Source organism: Macrobrachium rosenbergii, chromosome 15 (assembly GCF_040412425.1).
Source record: "Macrobrachium rosenbergii isolate ZJJX-2024 chromosome 15, ASM4041242v1, whole genome shotgun sequence".
NCBI classification, from domain to species: Eukaryota; Metazoa; Arthropoda; class Malacostraca; order Decapoda; family Palaemonidae; genus Macrobrachium; species Macrobrachium rosenbergii.
In genome coordinates this window covers 2,181,946-2,198,524 of record NC_089755.1, presented here as the reverse complement: position 1 = coordinate 2,198,524, position 16,579 = coordinate 2,181,946, and the positions used below count along the sequence as shown (strand labels likewise).

At 33.7% G+C, this 16,579-nt stretch overlaps 1 protein-coding gene across 1 annotated transcript in view; it reads right to left on the bottom strand.

Moving 5' to 3' along the window:
• Window positions 1-16,579, bottom strand: part of LOC136846844 (serine/threonine-protein kinase fray2-like) — an 84,269-nt gene that overhangs the window by 45,967 nt on the left and 21,723 nt on the right. The window contains exons 5-8 of the mRNA XM_067118113.1: window positions 16,445-16,491; window positions 15,112-15,134; window positions 13,974-14,022; window positions 2,744-2,806 (exon numbers count right to left, since the gene is read on the bottom strand). Of these exons, the coding sequence (XP_066974214.1) occupies window positions 2,744-2,806; window positions 13,974-14,022; window positions 15,112-15,134; window positions 16,445-16,491 (182 nt within the window). The remainder of the gene's footprint in view (window positions 1-2,743; window positions 2,807-13,973; window positions 14,023-15,111; window positions 15,135-16,444; window positions 16,492-16,579) is intronic.

Below are 16,579 nucleotides of genomic sequence, written 5' to 3'. Positions count from 1 at the left end.
ATTTCCATACAAGATATATAAATCACAAAAACACAAAAGTTTTGGACGAAAAAGATTACTAACAAAAGTCTGAGAGCAGTTTTAACTAAACTTGAAGTAGTAGAACATTCTTGATTCTTATTGAGTCTAAATACTGAAATACTGTAGATTTTATTGAAACATTGTAGATTTTATATAGACACTTTAGATTGTATTTAAATACTGTAGATTTCACCATATCAAGAGAGGAGAAGAAGGAAAGCGTTCCCTCTTCCGAGCGTGAGAGCAGAAACGGTTCCTCTCCGAGATGGAAAAGAAAACGGTGGACTTGACTGAGACTATTCCGATATTTTATCCTGGCAAGGAAGGGAAGGTTTAGTCTAATCTATTTCAAGGATCAATTTAAACTTTCACCCTTTCTGTTCAATTCTACGAATCCTTCAGACAAAGACTTTGGAAAGGCGGTCTTGTGGATATGAAAGACTTTGAGAAACGCAGACTTAGAGCGCTGAATTTGAATAGAGTGTCATTCTTATGTCATCTGTTCTATCTGTCTGTATATAGGCCTAACGCTACATTTGTGGCTTGGGTTGCGTTTAATAAAACTACTTTTCATCTCGACGTTAGGTGCTGAGTTGAACACGAAAATTAACATAGAGAGAATAACAGAAATCACAATTCATTCAAAGAAATAATAGATTTCATGTCCAGTAATGCCTGTTTTACTTAATCAGGTTGGCCTGACAGGCATATAGGATTTAGGCTCAACTTGATAGCTGGTTCACCGCCAAAGCTAACATGTATAGCTTCTCTGAAATTGAGGCAAAATGGGGTTAGTCTAACGTGAATGATTATCAATGCTCGCAGAGCTATCAAATAACGCCAGTGATTACCGAGCTATTGAATAAGCCATCTGTCAACTCTGACGAAGATCTGTCATTACACCGTCGATCACCAACGTTTATGCAAAGTTCGTTATTACCTGCTGATTCGTTCTTTATTATTGTTATAATTATTCTGTCATAACTTTGCACCATTCTTAGGCTGCACGTGAAGCCAGAAGAATGTAGCTCAATCAACTATGTTGAAAGTAAAGCGAGAGTAGAGTACGTGAAACGTGGCGTTGAGATACTGTAGACTTTCTCAACCACATTTAAATAAATATGTTACTGACTGAACCTGCAATCTATTTTGACAAGAGAATCATACCTTTCTTGTACTTTTCACTCTGTTTTGATGTAAAACAACGTCTGAATTTAGACACCACTCTGTCTCTCAGATTATTAATCTAAATTAACATTTATACTAAATTAACATTTATATTGAAATATTTGCAATATTGTACTTTTGCATGAAAGTCATCTCTAATATATTTAATATCTCTTCCCATTTGACAAGTTTAATGCTAGAAATCGTTATACCATTGGCATAAGTACAGCATAATAATATAAAGCTAAACACTGTAATAATAATAATAATAATTTATATTAATAATAATAATAATAATTATTATTATTATGATGATGATTCCTGAAAACAAACTGATCAGTACCGATGTCAGTACCTTTCCAGCAGAAAAAGGGATTACCATAATCTCCAATGCTTAATCTTCCCAGTGAGCTAAAAATGGATATTAGGGATTATATAAACCTATAAGACTTGGCATATACAATGAACAGTCATAAATGACAATCTTTAAAACAGGCTTAACAAACGTGAAACCATGGGCGTAAAAAATATGATTTACTCTCATTAATGCGTAAGAATTTAATTTTCATTATTTTTTTATTTTAAATAATGGAAAGATACAGATAATTTACTCCCATTAATAAGTAAGAAATTTAATTTTAATTTTACATTTAATTTTTGAATAATGAAAAATACATTAATCTATTTATACGTAAGAAATTTAGTTTTAATTTTAATTTCTTGAATAATGAAGGATTTACTCTCATTAAGTAAGGAATTTAATTTTGATTTTGATTTTTATTTTTTAATAACGAAAAGATATTCATAATTTCCTCTGACTCGCTAAAAAAAATTTGTATGAAGAAGACTCCAGGTAAATTAGGTGTCACAATCTTTACGGTCAGAGCCTTCCAATGCTCCTTGGAGCGTGAACGTGATATATATATTTTTATATATTAAATTGGTTCCTCAAACTCTCCAAATTTAGAGGTTTGCTAAAAGAGGCGATGGACATTGTTGAGGGAGTGGGCGTTTCGTGTTACATCTAAACAAATTATAAAAATAAAAAATAGCCTAAATTTTCTTACCCAGGAGAGAGAGAGAGAGAGAGAGAGAGAGAGAGAGAGAGAGAGAGATTTATATATAGATATATATATATATATATATATATATATATATATATATATATATATATATATGTATATATATATGTATATATATATGTGTATATATAAGTATATTTATGCATACATATATATCATATATATATATATATACATATATGTATATATATATATATATATACATACATATATATATATATATATATATATATATATATATATATATATACATATATATATATATATATATATATATATATATACATATATATATATTATAATATATATATATATATATATATATATATATATATATATATATATATATATATATATATATATAATAAATATTTATTATAATTTGGGAATCTCAATAGGTTAGTTTAACGTTTAAAAATCAAACGAATTTATTGTCTTTAACGAATACATATTAGTCTACGGGAAAAACAAACCTGATAGCTCTCTCTTCTCTCTCTCTCTCTCTCTCTCTCTCTCTCTCTCTCTCTCTCTCTCTTCTCTCGATCGGGGAAACTCATGTAATTCCTTCTACCTTAACAGAGATTATTAAGTGATGGAGCAGCAGACATCTCTGTCGTGACTTGAGCTTTCCCTCAAAGTTGAATCACTATCCAGAGTTCACAAGAGTAAAACTTTGCAAGAAAGTTTCTGTTTGAAATCAAGAGTCTGAAGAATCTCTCTCTCTCTCTCTCTCTCTCTCTCTCTCTCTCTCTCTCTCTCTTTTATGATCTTAATTCTCTCTCTCTCTTATGATATTACACATTTCCTTCCCAAACTGCACCTCACAAATCCCACAGCTGCTTCATTTGAGGCCAAATCGAGCCATCTATCTGAATCTAATGCTCCTCTAATTCCACCTGAGAAGCAGTATGAATAACATCAAGCGCAAATGGTCAAAAGGAGGAAGCAGATTCCCTTCTTCAGTGTGGAAATTAATTGCTCCCAAATTTGGCGGGTCGCTAGCTAGTGTTAATAGTAGCACCTGCATACATAGGCTTGCACTACGTAAAATAATTGCTTATGAAAGAGCCTTTACGTATCTTTGGTTGTACACTAATTTTTACTTACATTTGCATTCAGAATGGAAGCGATAACTCATACTTATGTTTAAAACTTTATAAGCCATGTGCACTAGGAAGAATTTGTTATGAGAAACCTTTAAAAAAAGTCACTATATGCGACTGCATCGTTGCATTTTTGTCCAAACAACAAATACTCATTCTATTCCACGGCACTTGTCACTCAGCTGTGAACCGTGAATCGTTCAGAATATTTATTGATAAAACAAGTAACACTGTTTGTTAGCTGCCAATGCTAAACCTGAAAGAAGGATTTCGACAGAATATGCTCTCTAATTGGCCATTCTGGTACCATGCAACTGAGCTACTCATAAACAGTGGGAACTTGGTTGAGAGTTAATGGTTTGGTTATCACTGCTGCATATACTCAAACAGTTAGCCGTCTATCTTAAATTTAACTAGCTTCTTGGGATGCACCATATATAAAACGCATGATAAGTGTCTGATGGAATAACATAGCATAACATAACCTCTGAGGTGTCATACGCAATCCAGTCCCAAAGGTCACTTGTCAAGCCCTAATCGGCATTTTCTGAGATTTTCAGTTCGTCATTTTGACATTTTGATTCTAGTGCTCATCTCTGGTTTACCTACAAACCACCCTTTTAACACTTTGGATGACTTATGACGATCTGAGGCGCCATTCAAAATCCTTTCCCGAAGTCGGTTACCATGGGCGGACACGCCATTCTGAAATCAGTTTTCAGTAAATCACTGAACATTTGTGACCTGAAACTCCTGAATGATGTTGATTGGATGAGCCTAAGCTTCACCCGGGATGTCCTGGGAAGAGCTGATGACAAGCCCATGTCCCATCAATAAGGGAAAAAAGGTTCAGCTGTGAACCTCGCTCTTTCCTGATGCACCCCGTAAATGGTCTTTTCTATTTTGGCTAAACCTCCGTTGCATAACGCCGTGGATTGGCAAAACAGGCGTCGTTATACGAACAATACGTGGAGGGGGAAGAACTTTACATAATTTTCAACAGAAAATGGCAGATGAGAATCGAAAAAAGAGAGCTATGATAATACGAAGATTCTTGTATTTGCATGTGTATGTGAATATATGTAAGTGCGTATATATGCATTCGTTATGTTCCTCATGATACCCTAAGCAGCTAAGGCCTTCTGCTAATTCTTCATAGATTCTGTCATTTAATTTTGCCATTAGCAAAGCATCTACGTTAACCTAACGACCGGATATAAAACTTCCTGTGAGATTTAGTTTTATAAAATATTGAATAATTTAAACAAGGGCACTCTGTGAGTATTTTGTGGACGTTTTCCCAAACCACTTAAAGATGAATCTCACAGAATCGACGAAGTCTTGTGGACTCTACGCAAACTGAGAATCTCCTCTGATCAATCTTACAAGAGCGTCAAGGCTCTGCTTGGAATATTCCCACTGTGGAGGTTAGAATACCTCCATTCCCATAAGTCCCACAAGAGGAATATGTGACGAATTACATTTGCATATTGTCTAGTTTAGTGCTCGGCAATCCAGTGTCTATGGTTCTCTACATTTCCATAACAAAACAGAGAGAGAGAGAGAGAGAGAGAGAGAGAGAGAGAGAGAGAGAGAGAGAGAGAGAATTTCATTTATTCAATAACTGTCAGGGGATGATGATTTGTCTTATTAATTGATAATTGCTTAACTGTCTTTTCGATTTGTGGTGATATTTGACAAACGGATTTCATAAAATTAAATTTGTTATTAGTTTTCTTCATTTAGGTATTTCCTTGTCACCATCGTTAGTGCGACAAGTGACTTATAAAAGCAGTTTGCCTTACCACTTCCTTTTAATTAATTTCGTGTTTTAAGAATTTTGTTGATAATTAAAAATCCTGGAAACATTAACTACTTTAGAATGTTATGAATAATTGAAATAATTTCCTCCATTAATCCCACAGAAAAAAAGGCGCAAATTAAAGACATCATAATTAGATATTTCTGAAGGTTTAGTCGGTATCCAAATTTCTTCTAACTCTCAGAACAAATGTCATATATTATATATATATATATATATATATATATATATATATATATATATATATATATATATATATATATATATATATATATATATATATATATATATATATATATATATATATATATATATATGTATGTGTGTGTGTGTGTGTGTGTGTGTGTTAAAAATCACAGTAGATGCACGTGACTTCAGTGTATAAGCGAATCGCACAGGAATGACAGGCAGAAAGATTCATATTTTAGCGCTTCACGTTTATTAACGCATCGTCTGGGCGTTAATAAAACATGAATGCGCTTGGTACTCAACTTCTGCCTGTCATCTTCCTGTGAGATTTATTTATATATATATATATATATATATATATATATATATATATATATATATATATATATTGTGTGTATATAAATATATATATGTGTATATATGTATATATATATATATATATATATATATATATATATATATATATATATATATATATATATATATATATATATATATATATATATATATATATATATATGTATATATATATGTGTGTTGTGTATGTATGTATGTGTATATATATAGCGTATAGTCCTTTCATTCTTTTTATTGTACCTCCGTTCATATTCTCTTCCTCCCATCTGACTTTCCACCCTCTCCTAGCAATTGTCTTATAGTGCAACTGCGCGGTTTTCCTCCTGTTACACCTTTCAAACCATTTTTCTCTCAATTTCTTTTTCAGCGCTGAATGACCACATAGGTCCCAGCGCTTGGCCTTTGGCCTAAATTCTGTATTCCATTCCACTGCATTCATTCATTCATTCATTCTCGAAGAACTCTGATACTTAAAACGCATTAGAATAAGGGTTGCTGTAGCTTATCTGATGTCATAACTCAGAAACAAAATTTGTGTCATTTTTGTCATTTTTGTAATCCTAACTCTCAGTGACAGCAACCTTGCTTGAAATACAGCTACGATGGTGATATTACAGTATTACAGTCCCGCGTAATGAATTACACGTACCCCAAAATGATTACGTTCTAATTACGTGAATATTACGACACCCACTCCACCATGAAGGGTCCTAAGTCATTTTTTGAAGGAATAGTTAATAGCCCGGAAATCGCTTCCAGTCTCATTAATATAGAAAGCGCTTTCAATTCCCCATTTCACCGCCCCAGAATGCTGACGAGGTATTTTTATTATGTTCCATTCTGGGATTCGTGAGTTCCAAAGAAATATGATCTCATAGGTCCCAGCGCTTGGCCTCTGGCCTGAATTCTGTATCCAAGTTCCAATTAAAAAAAAACACAGACACGAAGAGGGAGAAAATCGCCCCATAAGAAGACTTCATTAGACATTATCGTTAATGTGGCTGTTTACCTTTTTATGCATAAAAGAAGAAGCTAATCTCGTGAAACGACGCTGCTTCTGTTATGTCGTTGCGGCGAGACAGAGAGAAAGAAACTCTTTGAAAGATGACCGCCATTGCGGCTGGGACCCTGAGGACCTTCTCCTTAATCCTTAGCGTCTGACGGGACACATTAAAGAACAAACGCACGCACAAGCAAATACACACAAAAACGCACCCACGTACACAAACACGTACACTTACAAACACACGCACGCAAGCATGCACAAACACGCACACAAATACACACACACGCACGCAAGCATGCACAAACACGCACACAAATACACACACAAGCATACACACAAACACACGCACACAAACATACATACAAACACACACACGCACACACAACGCGGGAGGCCTGCTGGCTATTAAAACCTTTGTCTCTCCTTTCTCATCTCTGTTATTCTCACTTTCTTCTTCTCGATTCTTCCTCTTTTCTTCTTCTTCCTTCTTAGATGTGACGCTGAGATAAACACTCTGCTTCTTTTGGACTGAACCTGACTTTCGCTTCATATCAGCTTTAACGACTTTCTCCTCTGATGGAGAAAGTAGGCGAAAGTTTTCCCTTTCTTTCTTACTTTTTTTTATGCGTGGATAGTCTTCATCATCACAAACGTCCATTTGTCCTTTTTCTTAATTTTTCTCTTTCCTTAAAAGGATGTTTAGAAACTGTATCTTCCTTTTTAATTATCATTTTTCCAGTTAGGATTTCGACTTGTGTTCTTTAAACTTTCTGTGCTAGGCAAACATCATTTGCAGATGGAAACAGTGTTTACCCTTTTGGGTTCAGTAAAACCATCAAAACATCAAAACAGCAAAGGCATCTTTTAAATATTGAAAGGATCTGACACGAGAATATTTCACATTTATCTTCAGTCATTCATAGAATGGAACAAGACTTACCTCTTTTCTATAAATCCCAACAAATGTTATTATTATTATTATTATTATTATTATTATTATTATTATTATTATTATTATTATTATTATTATTATTATGGAACAAACCCACCACAGGGTCCACTGACTTGAAATTCAAGAAGCTTCCAAAGATTATTATTATTATTATTATTATTATTATTATTATTATTATTATTATTATTATTATATAGAAGATGAACCCTATTCATATGGAACACGCCTACGAAAGGGTCCATTGACTTGAAATTCAAACTTACAACTAATATGGCGTCCATTTCAGATAAGTAGCAGAAGGTAATGGGAAATACACAAAGAAGAGACATCACTTATAAAAAAAACTAAAATAACAAATGAATAAATAAACAGGTGAAATTGCAAGTTCAGAAAAACGAGCAACCACCCAACCTAGAAAGCAACTTCACAGTTGCAGTAAGATGTCTTGGGCATTTCCTGAGGCCTTATTATTTCAAGGGAGGTCAGACTGTTAACTTAAGCCGCTCACTTCCGCTTCTCTCGCTACCTTTAGCAAATGAGCCCACAAAGCGTGGCAGGGCCTGAACGGTCCTTCTGTAAGTCTTTCGAGGCGTGGGTTGTGATAACAGGGCTTCAGGGTTGTAATTCCGTCTGACAGAATGCTGTTATGAGAGACAGCCAACGTTTCGTGCAAGGAAGAGAGAAGACGGACGGAACGTTGGACACGTTTCTGATTGACGAGAGAGAGAGAGAGAGAGAGAGAGAGAGAGAGAGAGAGAGAGAGAGAGAGAGAGAGAGATGGATGGATGGATGGATGGATGAGGTTCTGTTCACAAACATTCTGACTGTAAACGTTTGTTGTTATTGCTTGGGACGGGATTTGGTTCCCGCGAATCTGCTCCAGAGGAATAACGGAAATGAGAAGTTATGAAAATTAATAATAAATAATAATAATAATAATAATAATAATAATAATAATAATAAAAGAACCTTTATCTATCATAAAGTCTTGTAAAGTGAAAATACTGTACAACGGAAAAGATATTGATTTCATAGTCTAAAAAGCAAAGGATTATTTCAGGTGAATGTGTATATATATATATATATATATATATATATATATATATATATATATATATATATATATATATATATATATATATATATATATATATATATACATATATATATATATATATATATATATATATATATATATATATATATATATATATATATATATATATATATATATATATATATATACATATATATATATATATTTATACATTAATCAAGGTGGCAAATTTCAAAAGGAGACGTTTCAAAGGAAACATAAATGGAACCATTGAGAGAGACTCTCACTTCAGACGAAATGAGCAGATCAGCTGAACAGCACCTGACTACCCTCATCTGACCTCAGAAACGGAGGTATGAATATATACATGACCTTTGATGTCCCATTTTCCCCAAATGTCCCTTTGGAATGGAACTCCTCAGTAATGCAGCCAATGGTATTCCTGTTCCCTCGTTCCCTCTTACTTGGAATTGAATGGTAATAGGAATGTATATTTCCCCTGAGGAAGGCAAAGGATGGGGAGGGAAGGGTCATTCCCGTTAGATGAATTTTGATGCTGTCAGGGCGCATGTGCGGAATGGGAAGCCCATTTGGCCCGGAATGGGAAGCCCAAATGGTGTTATTTCTGGAGGCGCTGAAGAAACGTTCGCTATATTTTTGCGTAATTGATTCTCAGTTGTGGCTTTGTCTTTGATGTAACATTTGTTTAGGTTAATTTTGTTTGCGTATTTTTATAAAATCTTTTTTTCTTATATAAATGAATATTTCCGAAATTCGAAATTGATTCTCGGTTGTAACTGTGTCTTTTCTTAGACATTTTTTCAGGTTAAGTTCAGTCACAGCTTTTTTTTTTATATCCTCTTTCCGATAAAAAACTTAGTAGTTCATTGCTTTCTAAGAAAATATGAATAGATAATTCTAAAAGATCTTCCCCCATTCCAAGAACGCTCTTTGTCTGTTAAAATCATCCCCTAGGCAAGCAAATGATTTCAAAAAGCAATTTACCAATATTCAGTTCACTGTTGTTTATCAGTAAACTTTTTATTTTTTATTCTTCCAATCAGTATGAGTCGAAATAATATCCATCTTAATAACCTCTGGGCGAGGGGGAAGGGTCCTTCCATTCAGAGTGCAGAGGAAAAATTATCAAATGTTTCTGTAGGGTCAAGAATTTAATTGGAATCATCTTTCTATTTTATAAATATTCCGATAAAAATGCAATACTCAATTCTTTATTTAGTCTGTTCATTTAAATAGATTGTAAAGAAGAAATCGTTTTAAAATTTAATTTCACGTCACTTGTATTTTTCTTGATATTTGGACACTGTTGCATAAATAATAGTCAGTGACTGTAGGCTGTTTACATTACAAACAACTTATTTTAGGAGACTATTGCATATATATATATATATATATATATATATATATATATATATATATATATATATATATATATATTTGTATATATTTAATATATATATATATATATATATATATATATATATATATATATATATATTTGTATATATTTAATATATATATATATATATATATATATATATATATATATATATATATATATATATATATATATATATATATATATATATATATAAATTCTGTCCCTTATGCAGGCATAACTATTTATTTTCACAAATAAGCCACAAATATCCTTCAGCATCGAGTTCACTGTACCCTGGGAATATCTGACACTGAAGGGGAATTATAACTGACAAGTGCTTCGTCCCTCAGAAACGCGAAATAAAGTTCCTGCTAATTTTAACGGATCAATTCCCCCCCTCCCCCAAGAATCGCGAAATAAAGTTCCCGCTAATTTTCACAGCTGTTGGAAAGAGAGGTGAATAATCAAGGAAAGTTGGTCCGCTGGATTTTGGGGTTAATTACTGGCCCGCTGTTGGTATTTTTCTCCCAGTTATGAGAGAGAGAGAGAGAGAGAGAGAGAGAGAGAGAGAGAGAGAGAGAGAGAGAGAGAGAGAGAGGAGGAGAGGGGAAATACTGTTTAATATTAAGGCGTCGGGACACGCTTTTGACAAATAATCTACTGGAATGTAATTAAAATTAATCTTATTTGTTTGAATAATATTTATCACATTATCAAGGTATTTTTTCTTTAAATTATCTTACAAAGATTATATAACCTCTTATATTGTCATAGAGCATTTACTACAAATATAAGTTTTTTTTATAATTTCAGATAGATTACTAGAAAAATAGGCAATAAGAAAATAAATATTAAATTAACAGCCTTCAAGTCTCACTCAAATGACCAGAGAAGAAAGAGCTGAGGACATTCCCAAAGAGCACCTCATGACCGACTCCTCGGACGAAGGGATTCCGCTCTGAGGAAGTGACTCGAATCACGAGACGAGTTTCCCCAAAGCAAGCCGAAAGGCCTCTCTCTCTCTCTCTCTCTCTCTCTCTCTCTCTCTCTCTCTCTCTCTCTCCCTCTCCCGAAGGGACTTCGTTGGAATTACAGATTGCTTTATTTATTTATAGGGCTTCAGACGCACTGGAAAAAAAGTCTAAGCAGAATCCCTCGCTGATGACACGGCCCGATGAGGCTGCTTCAAAATCTGATTGTGGAGATTTTTAGTTTTAGTTTTCTGTTAAAGAAAACTATTGTGCCGGCTTTGTCTGCCCGTCCGCCCTCAGATCTTATAAACTGCTGAGGCTACAGGGCTGCAAATTGGTATGTAGATCATCCACCCTCCAATCATCAAACATACCAAATTGCAGCACTCTAGCCGCCTCAGTAGTTTTTATCTTATCTAAGGTAAAAGTTAGCCATAATCGTCCATCTGGCAACGATATAGGACACGCCACCACCGGTCCGTGATTAAATATTCATGGGCCGCGGCTCATGCACCATAGATCTGTTTTCGGTTGCCTTGATTATACACTGTGCAGAAAACTCGATTGCGCTGAAGAAACTTCGGAGCATTTTTTACTTGTTTATTTTCCGTTTACACGATTTTATTTTTCTTTCCTTGTGTTGTCTCTCTAATGGAACTGGATTTTTCTGATTTAATAGAGGTCTGCCTTTATTCTGATTTTCATTTTATCATTTTTGTTGCTACAGTTAGTTTTGAGTTCCTCTTCACTGAGATTTAACTACGAAATTACTCTTTTTTTTCTGCATGATTTTAATTCTGTTTCCTTGTACTGACTCTTGAATGGAACCGAATTTATTGATTTGCATAGAGGTCTGCCTTTATTTGATTTTTCATTTCTGATCACTCAATAATATATCTTTGATATCCTATCTGTAACAAACTTTCAGCACACCTGTCGAGAGCTGTGGACTGCCACGGTATAACGACGTCTGCTAGTCTGTATAAATCTGGAGAAATTATTCTGTAATATTCAGTACCAGAGACGTTTGAATATTAGCTAAGAAGCAAGTGTAATATTCCCCAACGAAAATACGAGAGATGTTACTGATCACCATTGTTGAAATCATTCCATTACATTACATTTATTTTGGAAATCCCGAGCAGATTGAACTTATTATCAACCTGGAGTTCAACGTTTATAAAGTTAATGATATGCAAATTAATGATATGCAAACCATCTTAAATTCTCCTTTTGCCCGGAAACGAATGCTAATGAATAATTACCTTCTACATATTGGGATTTCTTTTGTTGGCTTAACTTTAGGAATATTCATGAATAATATGTGAAATACAGAATTATTATTTATCCCGTCATCACTGAATATAAGTCGCTCTTGAATACTGTAGCTGAAAACATGCAAAGATGAGATGATTTTTCAATGAAAACAAGGAGATGGTTACGAGTAACAGCAGAAGCACCAATATGCAGTAAATGAGCCTCGATGTCAAACTTCTCCAAAGTTCCAGGGGTTCTTTATTCCTCACACAGTCCATGTGGAACAGTCTCTACTGAGGATGTCTTGCAATTGGAACTTCAAAAGTTCAAGCGAACATGCAATGCATTAATAACTTAATACAATTCTCCTTGCATTTTAGTAATTTTTAAAATATTTTTTATATTTATTAATTTGTTAATTTATCTTTTTAATAATGGGATTTCGTCTTTCTGTATTTCTCTTTACCTCAAGTTACTTCTTTCCAGTGAACACCGAAATATTGTTTGGAGGCTTCAATTTCAAGTCAGTGGCCCTAGACATCTTCTGGTCTTGTTCCAATATAATAATAATAATTCTTCATCTTCTGAATAATAATAAAATAATAATAATAAACGAGTATCTAATCCTGGGAAGTGTTCAGGAGTGGAGACGGAAGAGCTGCTTCAGATCTATCTCAAATGGGAACATAATTATTGGTATATTACGAGATTTATTTTACTGTATCTCTGTTCATATTTACTGTACCTCTGTTCCTTTCCTTCCATCTGACTTTCCACCCTCTCTAAAGGTTGTTTCAAAGTGCAACTGCTTTGAGGTTTTTCTCCTGTTACACCTGTAAAACCTTCTTACTGTCATCTCACTTTCAGCGCTGAATGGCCTCATAGGTCCCAGAGCTTGGCCTTTGGCCCAAATTCTTTATTCTATTCTGTTCTGTCACGAGATTTACTTTTTCCGTCAGAGAAACATTCATGTTACCCTAAGGGTTTCATTTACTATATATATATATATATATATATATATATATATATATATATATATATATATATATATATATATATATATATATATATATATATATATACATATACATACATACATACATACATACATACATACATAAATTATACATACATACATACATACGCTTCCGTGGCTCCTTGGAAAAATATATATTCACTGAAATCCGAACCTTTATATTTCCTATGTACTTTGAACAGCACATACAAAATGTGATTGTTTTATGGGCCTTCTTATCTTAGTATATTTCAAGTGAAAAGCCGATAAAGGATTTTGAAATTTATATAGTTCCGAACATTTTCGCCCTTCGTTAGTGTGAAAAAGGAGTCAAAAAGGGAAAGATTTTGAGAGAGAGAGTTAGTGAAAAGAGAGAGAGAGAGAGAGAGAGAGAGAGAGAGAGAGAGAGAGAGAGAGAGAGAGAGAGATCGTTATCACTTCTCCGTCTATCTTTGAAGAAGTTCCTCCTGAGACCTTTGAAGCTATGATCGAAAAATGCCTCATTCGAGAGAGATAAATGCCGAATTTAGTCGTGCCTCCGGTGAGACACAGGAGCCATTTGAATATGGAACTGACTCTTGAAACGTCTCTCTCTCTCTCTCTCTCTCTCTCTCTCTCTCTCTCAACTGAGGAACGCTTTCTCCCGAAAGGTGTGGACTGAAATTTATGTGTCAGGGGAAAAACGTAATTTCGACATGTGCTGGAGCTTAGAGGCATATTTCTCTCTCTCTCTCTCTCTCTCTCTCTCTCTCTCTCTCTCTCTCTCTCTCTCTCTCTCTCTCTTGGTTGAGGTTCTATGAAATTTGTTCTAATTGCTTATTAAAGCTAGACTAGTCCGAACGTCAAAGATACTAAAGTTTCAACGTAATAGTAAAAAAAGTTTTTTTTTTAATGTCTTTTCCTTCAATGAGACCAAATTAAGATAACAAAGCTACTTTAAAAAAAAGTAAAAAAATAAGTCCATCAATATACATTTGTTAATCATGATGGTATTTAGATTTTGTAGCGAAGGAATATTATGCCATAGTCATGAGAATATACATTTATGCTGTCGAGATTTTTGTAAAGTTTATGAAAGGAGGAATTTCAGTTTCCAAATTAAAGCTGCATCTTCAACCAGCACAAGACTGGGGCGTTTCAGGCCATTTACATTAGTTTCCCTCGAGGTTTTAATATATATATATATATATATATATATATATATATATATATATATATATATATATATATATATATATATATAGACAGATATATCATTTACTTTATATATATATAGGTTTATATATATATATATATATATATATATATATATATATATATATATATATATATATATATATATATATATATATATATATATATATATATATATATATATATATATATATATGAGGTCAACAGTGAAATACTTGTTATAAAACTTACAGCGTATTAAAAACATTATGTACAATGCTTACAGTTTTTGTCCAACTACTGTGGACTTGTTCACTGAAATGCTTTCTAGGAACAAGTCCACAGTAGTTGGACAAAAGTAAGCACTGTACATAATGTTTTTAATATGCTGTAAATTGTATAACATATTTCATTGTGGATGTTGCCTCAAATATCTGAGAAATACAACGTAGTACTTTTATATTTCATATACATACATACATGCATTCAAAAAACACAAGACACAATGTGTAAGCCAGAAAGCGGCATTTTTCCAACCTCCGCTCTCAGCTAACAACAGACTGAGGCCAAAACAGAATATTACATGTTGGCCATTCAGACCACCAGCCTGACTGCGAAAGCTACAATTGCCGAATAAGTTCGTTTTGGTGAGCACCAATTTGCCATAATTGGTTCTGGTGGACACTGAAATTTCAGCCAGCCAGGACAATTATGCTTATCCTTGCTTCTTTACAATTAAAATGTAATTTCGTTGTTTTCAGAATGTAAGAGTTATTTTCCCACTTTGCCTAAAGTTTAAATTATTTTTCTTTTTTCCGTGGGTTTTGCTGAAATTTGTGCGTTATTTTCCTTCGACATTTGTGGAATATCTCTCGAACTGAATGTGAACAGTTTATGAAATGAATGCGCTTCGTTTTTATAAACAGATTTAACCTAATGTTCCTTTGCGCGTGTGGATGTTGTTTCCTTGTTCGCAGAGAGACTTTGTTTATCTTTGTTTGCTCAAATGAAGCCTCCTTCAGAATTAGGCAATAAGTATACCATATGCAAATTGGTATGAGAAGAATAATGACCATATTTTAGGTACCATTTGATAGGAATGTCTGTGAATATGCTGCGATGAAACTCTTTGGAAAGTATTTTATAATATGTCAGTGTTTCAGTGTCACAGATAATTATGTACAACATGGCGTTTCCACTCCCGAATTCTCGCGTTACAAATCCAAGTTATTTCCTCTTTCCGCATCTGGGTTGTTACTGTATACAGTCGTCGTGTTCCCTCTCTGTGTGATCATTCATTTGCCCTCAAGTGTCTAATTCCATCTAATCTCAGAAGGGGTCCTGTGTCCTACCCAAAAACAGATTCCCATTCCCACAATTCCAGAAAATTTTTCCAGGAAATTCTGCAGATGTTTGATTCTGGTGTTAAATAATAAAGAGGAGAGCGAGAAGACCGGGAATCATTTCTCCTTTCTATTTACACCAACGTCTGGGGAATCCTCTCCCTTCTTTAGGGATAAAAATAGAATTTTTTTTTACAATATTAAAAGCATGCTAAAATGAGCTAATAATTATAATAAGATTTAGTTTTGTAATATAGCAAGTCTCTAAGCTAAAAGATAAATGAGAACCAGAGTGGTTTTAAGCTAAAAGTAAATCAAAAATATACAGTACATTAAGTGAAATAACAGATAAAAGAGGCAAAATAAAACAAAAATCTGGTATTTAAAACGTGTGACCACCCCAGACTTTTCCTCTTCTTCTTCCCTAGACTTTGAATAGAAGGAAAATTAATAGTGTCTTCGTCCTTTGTAGCTGCAGTTTCCCAAAGCGTCTCCCAAATAAAGTTAAAACGTAGTATTCAGATTACCTCCTCTCTCTCTCTCTCTCTCTCTCTCTCTCTCTCTCTCTCTCTCTCTCTCTCTCAGGTGAATGCTGATGAGGAATTACAAAGGCCCTCAAGGATTTCTCTCCGCCAGGATGATTTTTTCCTGGTGGGAAATTT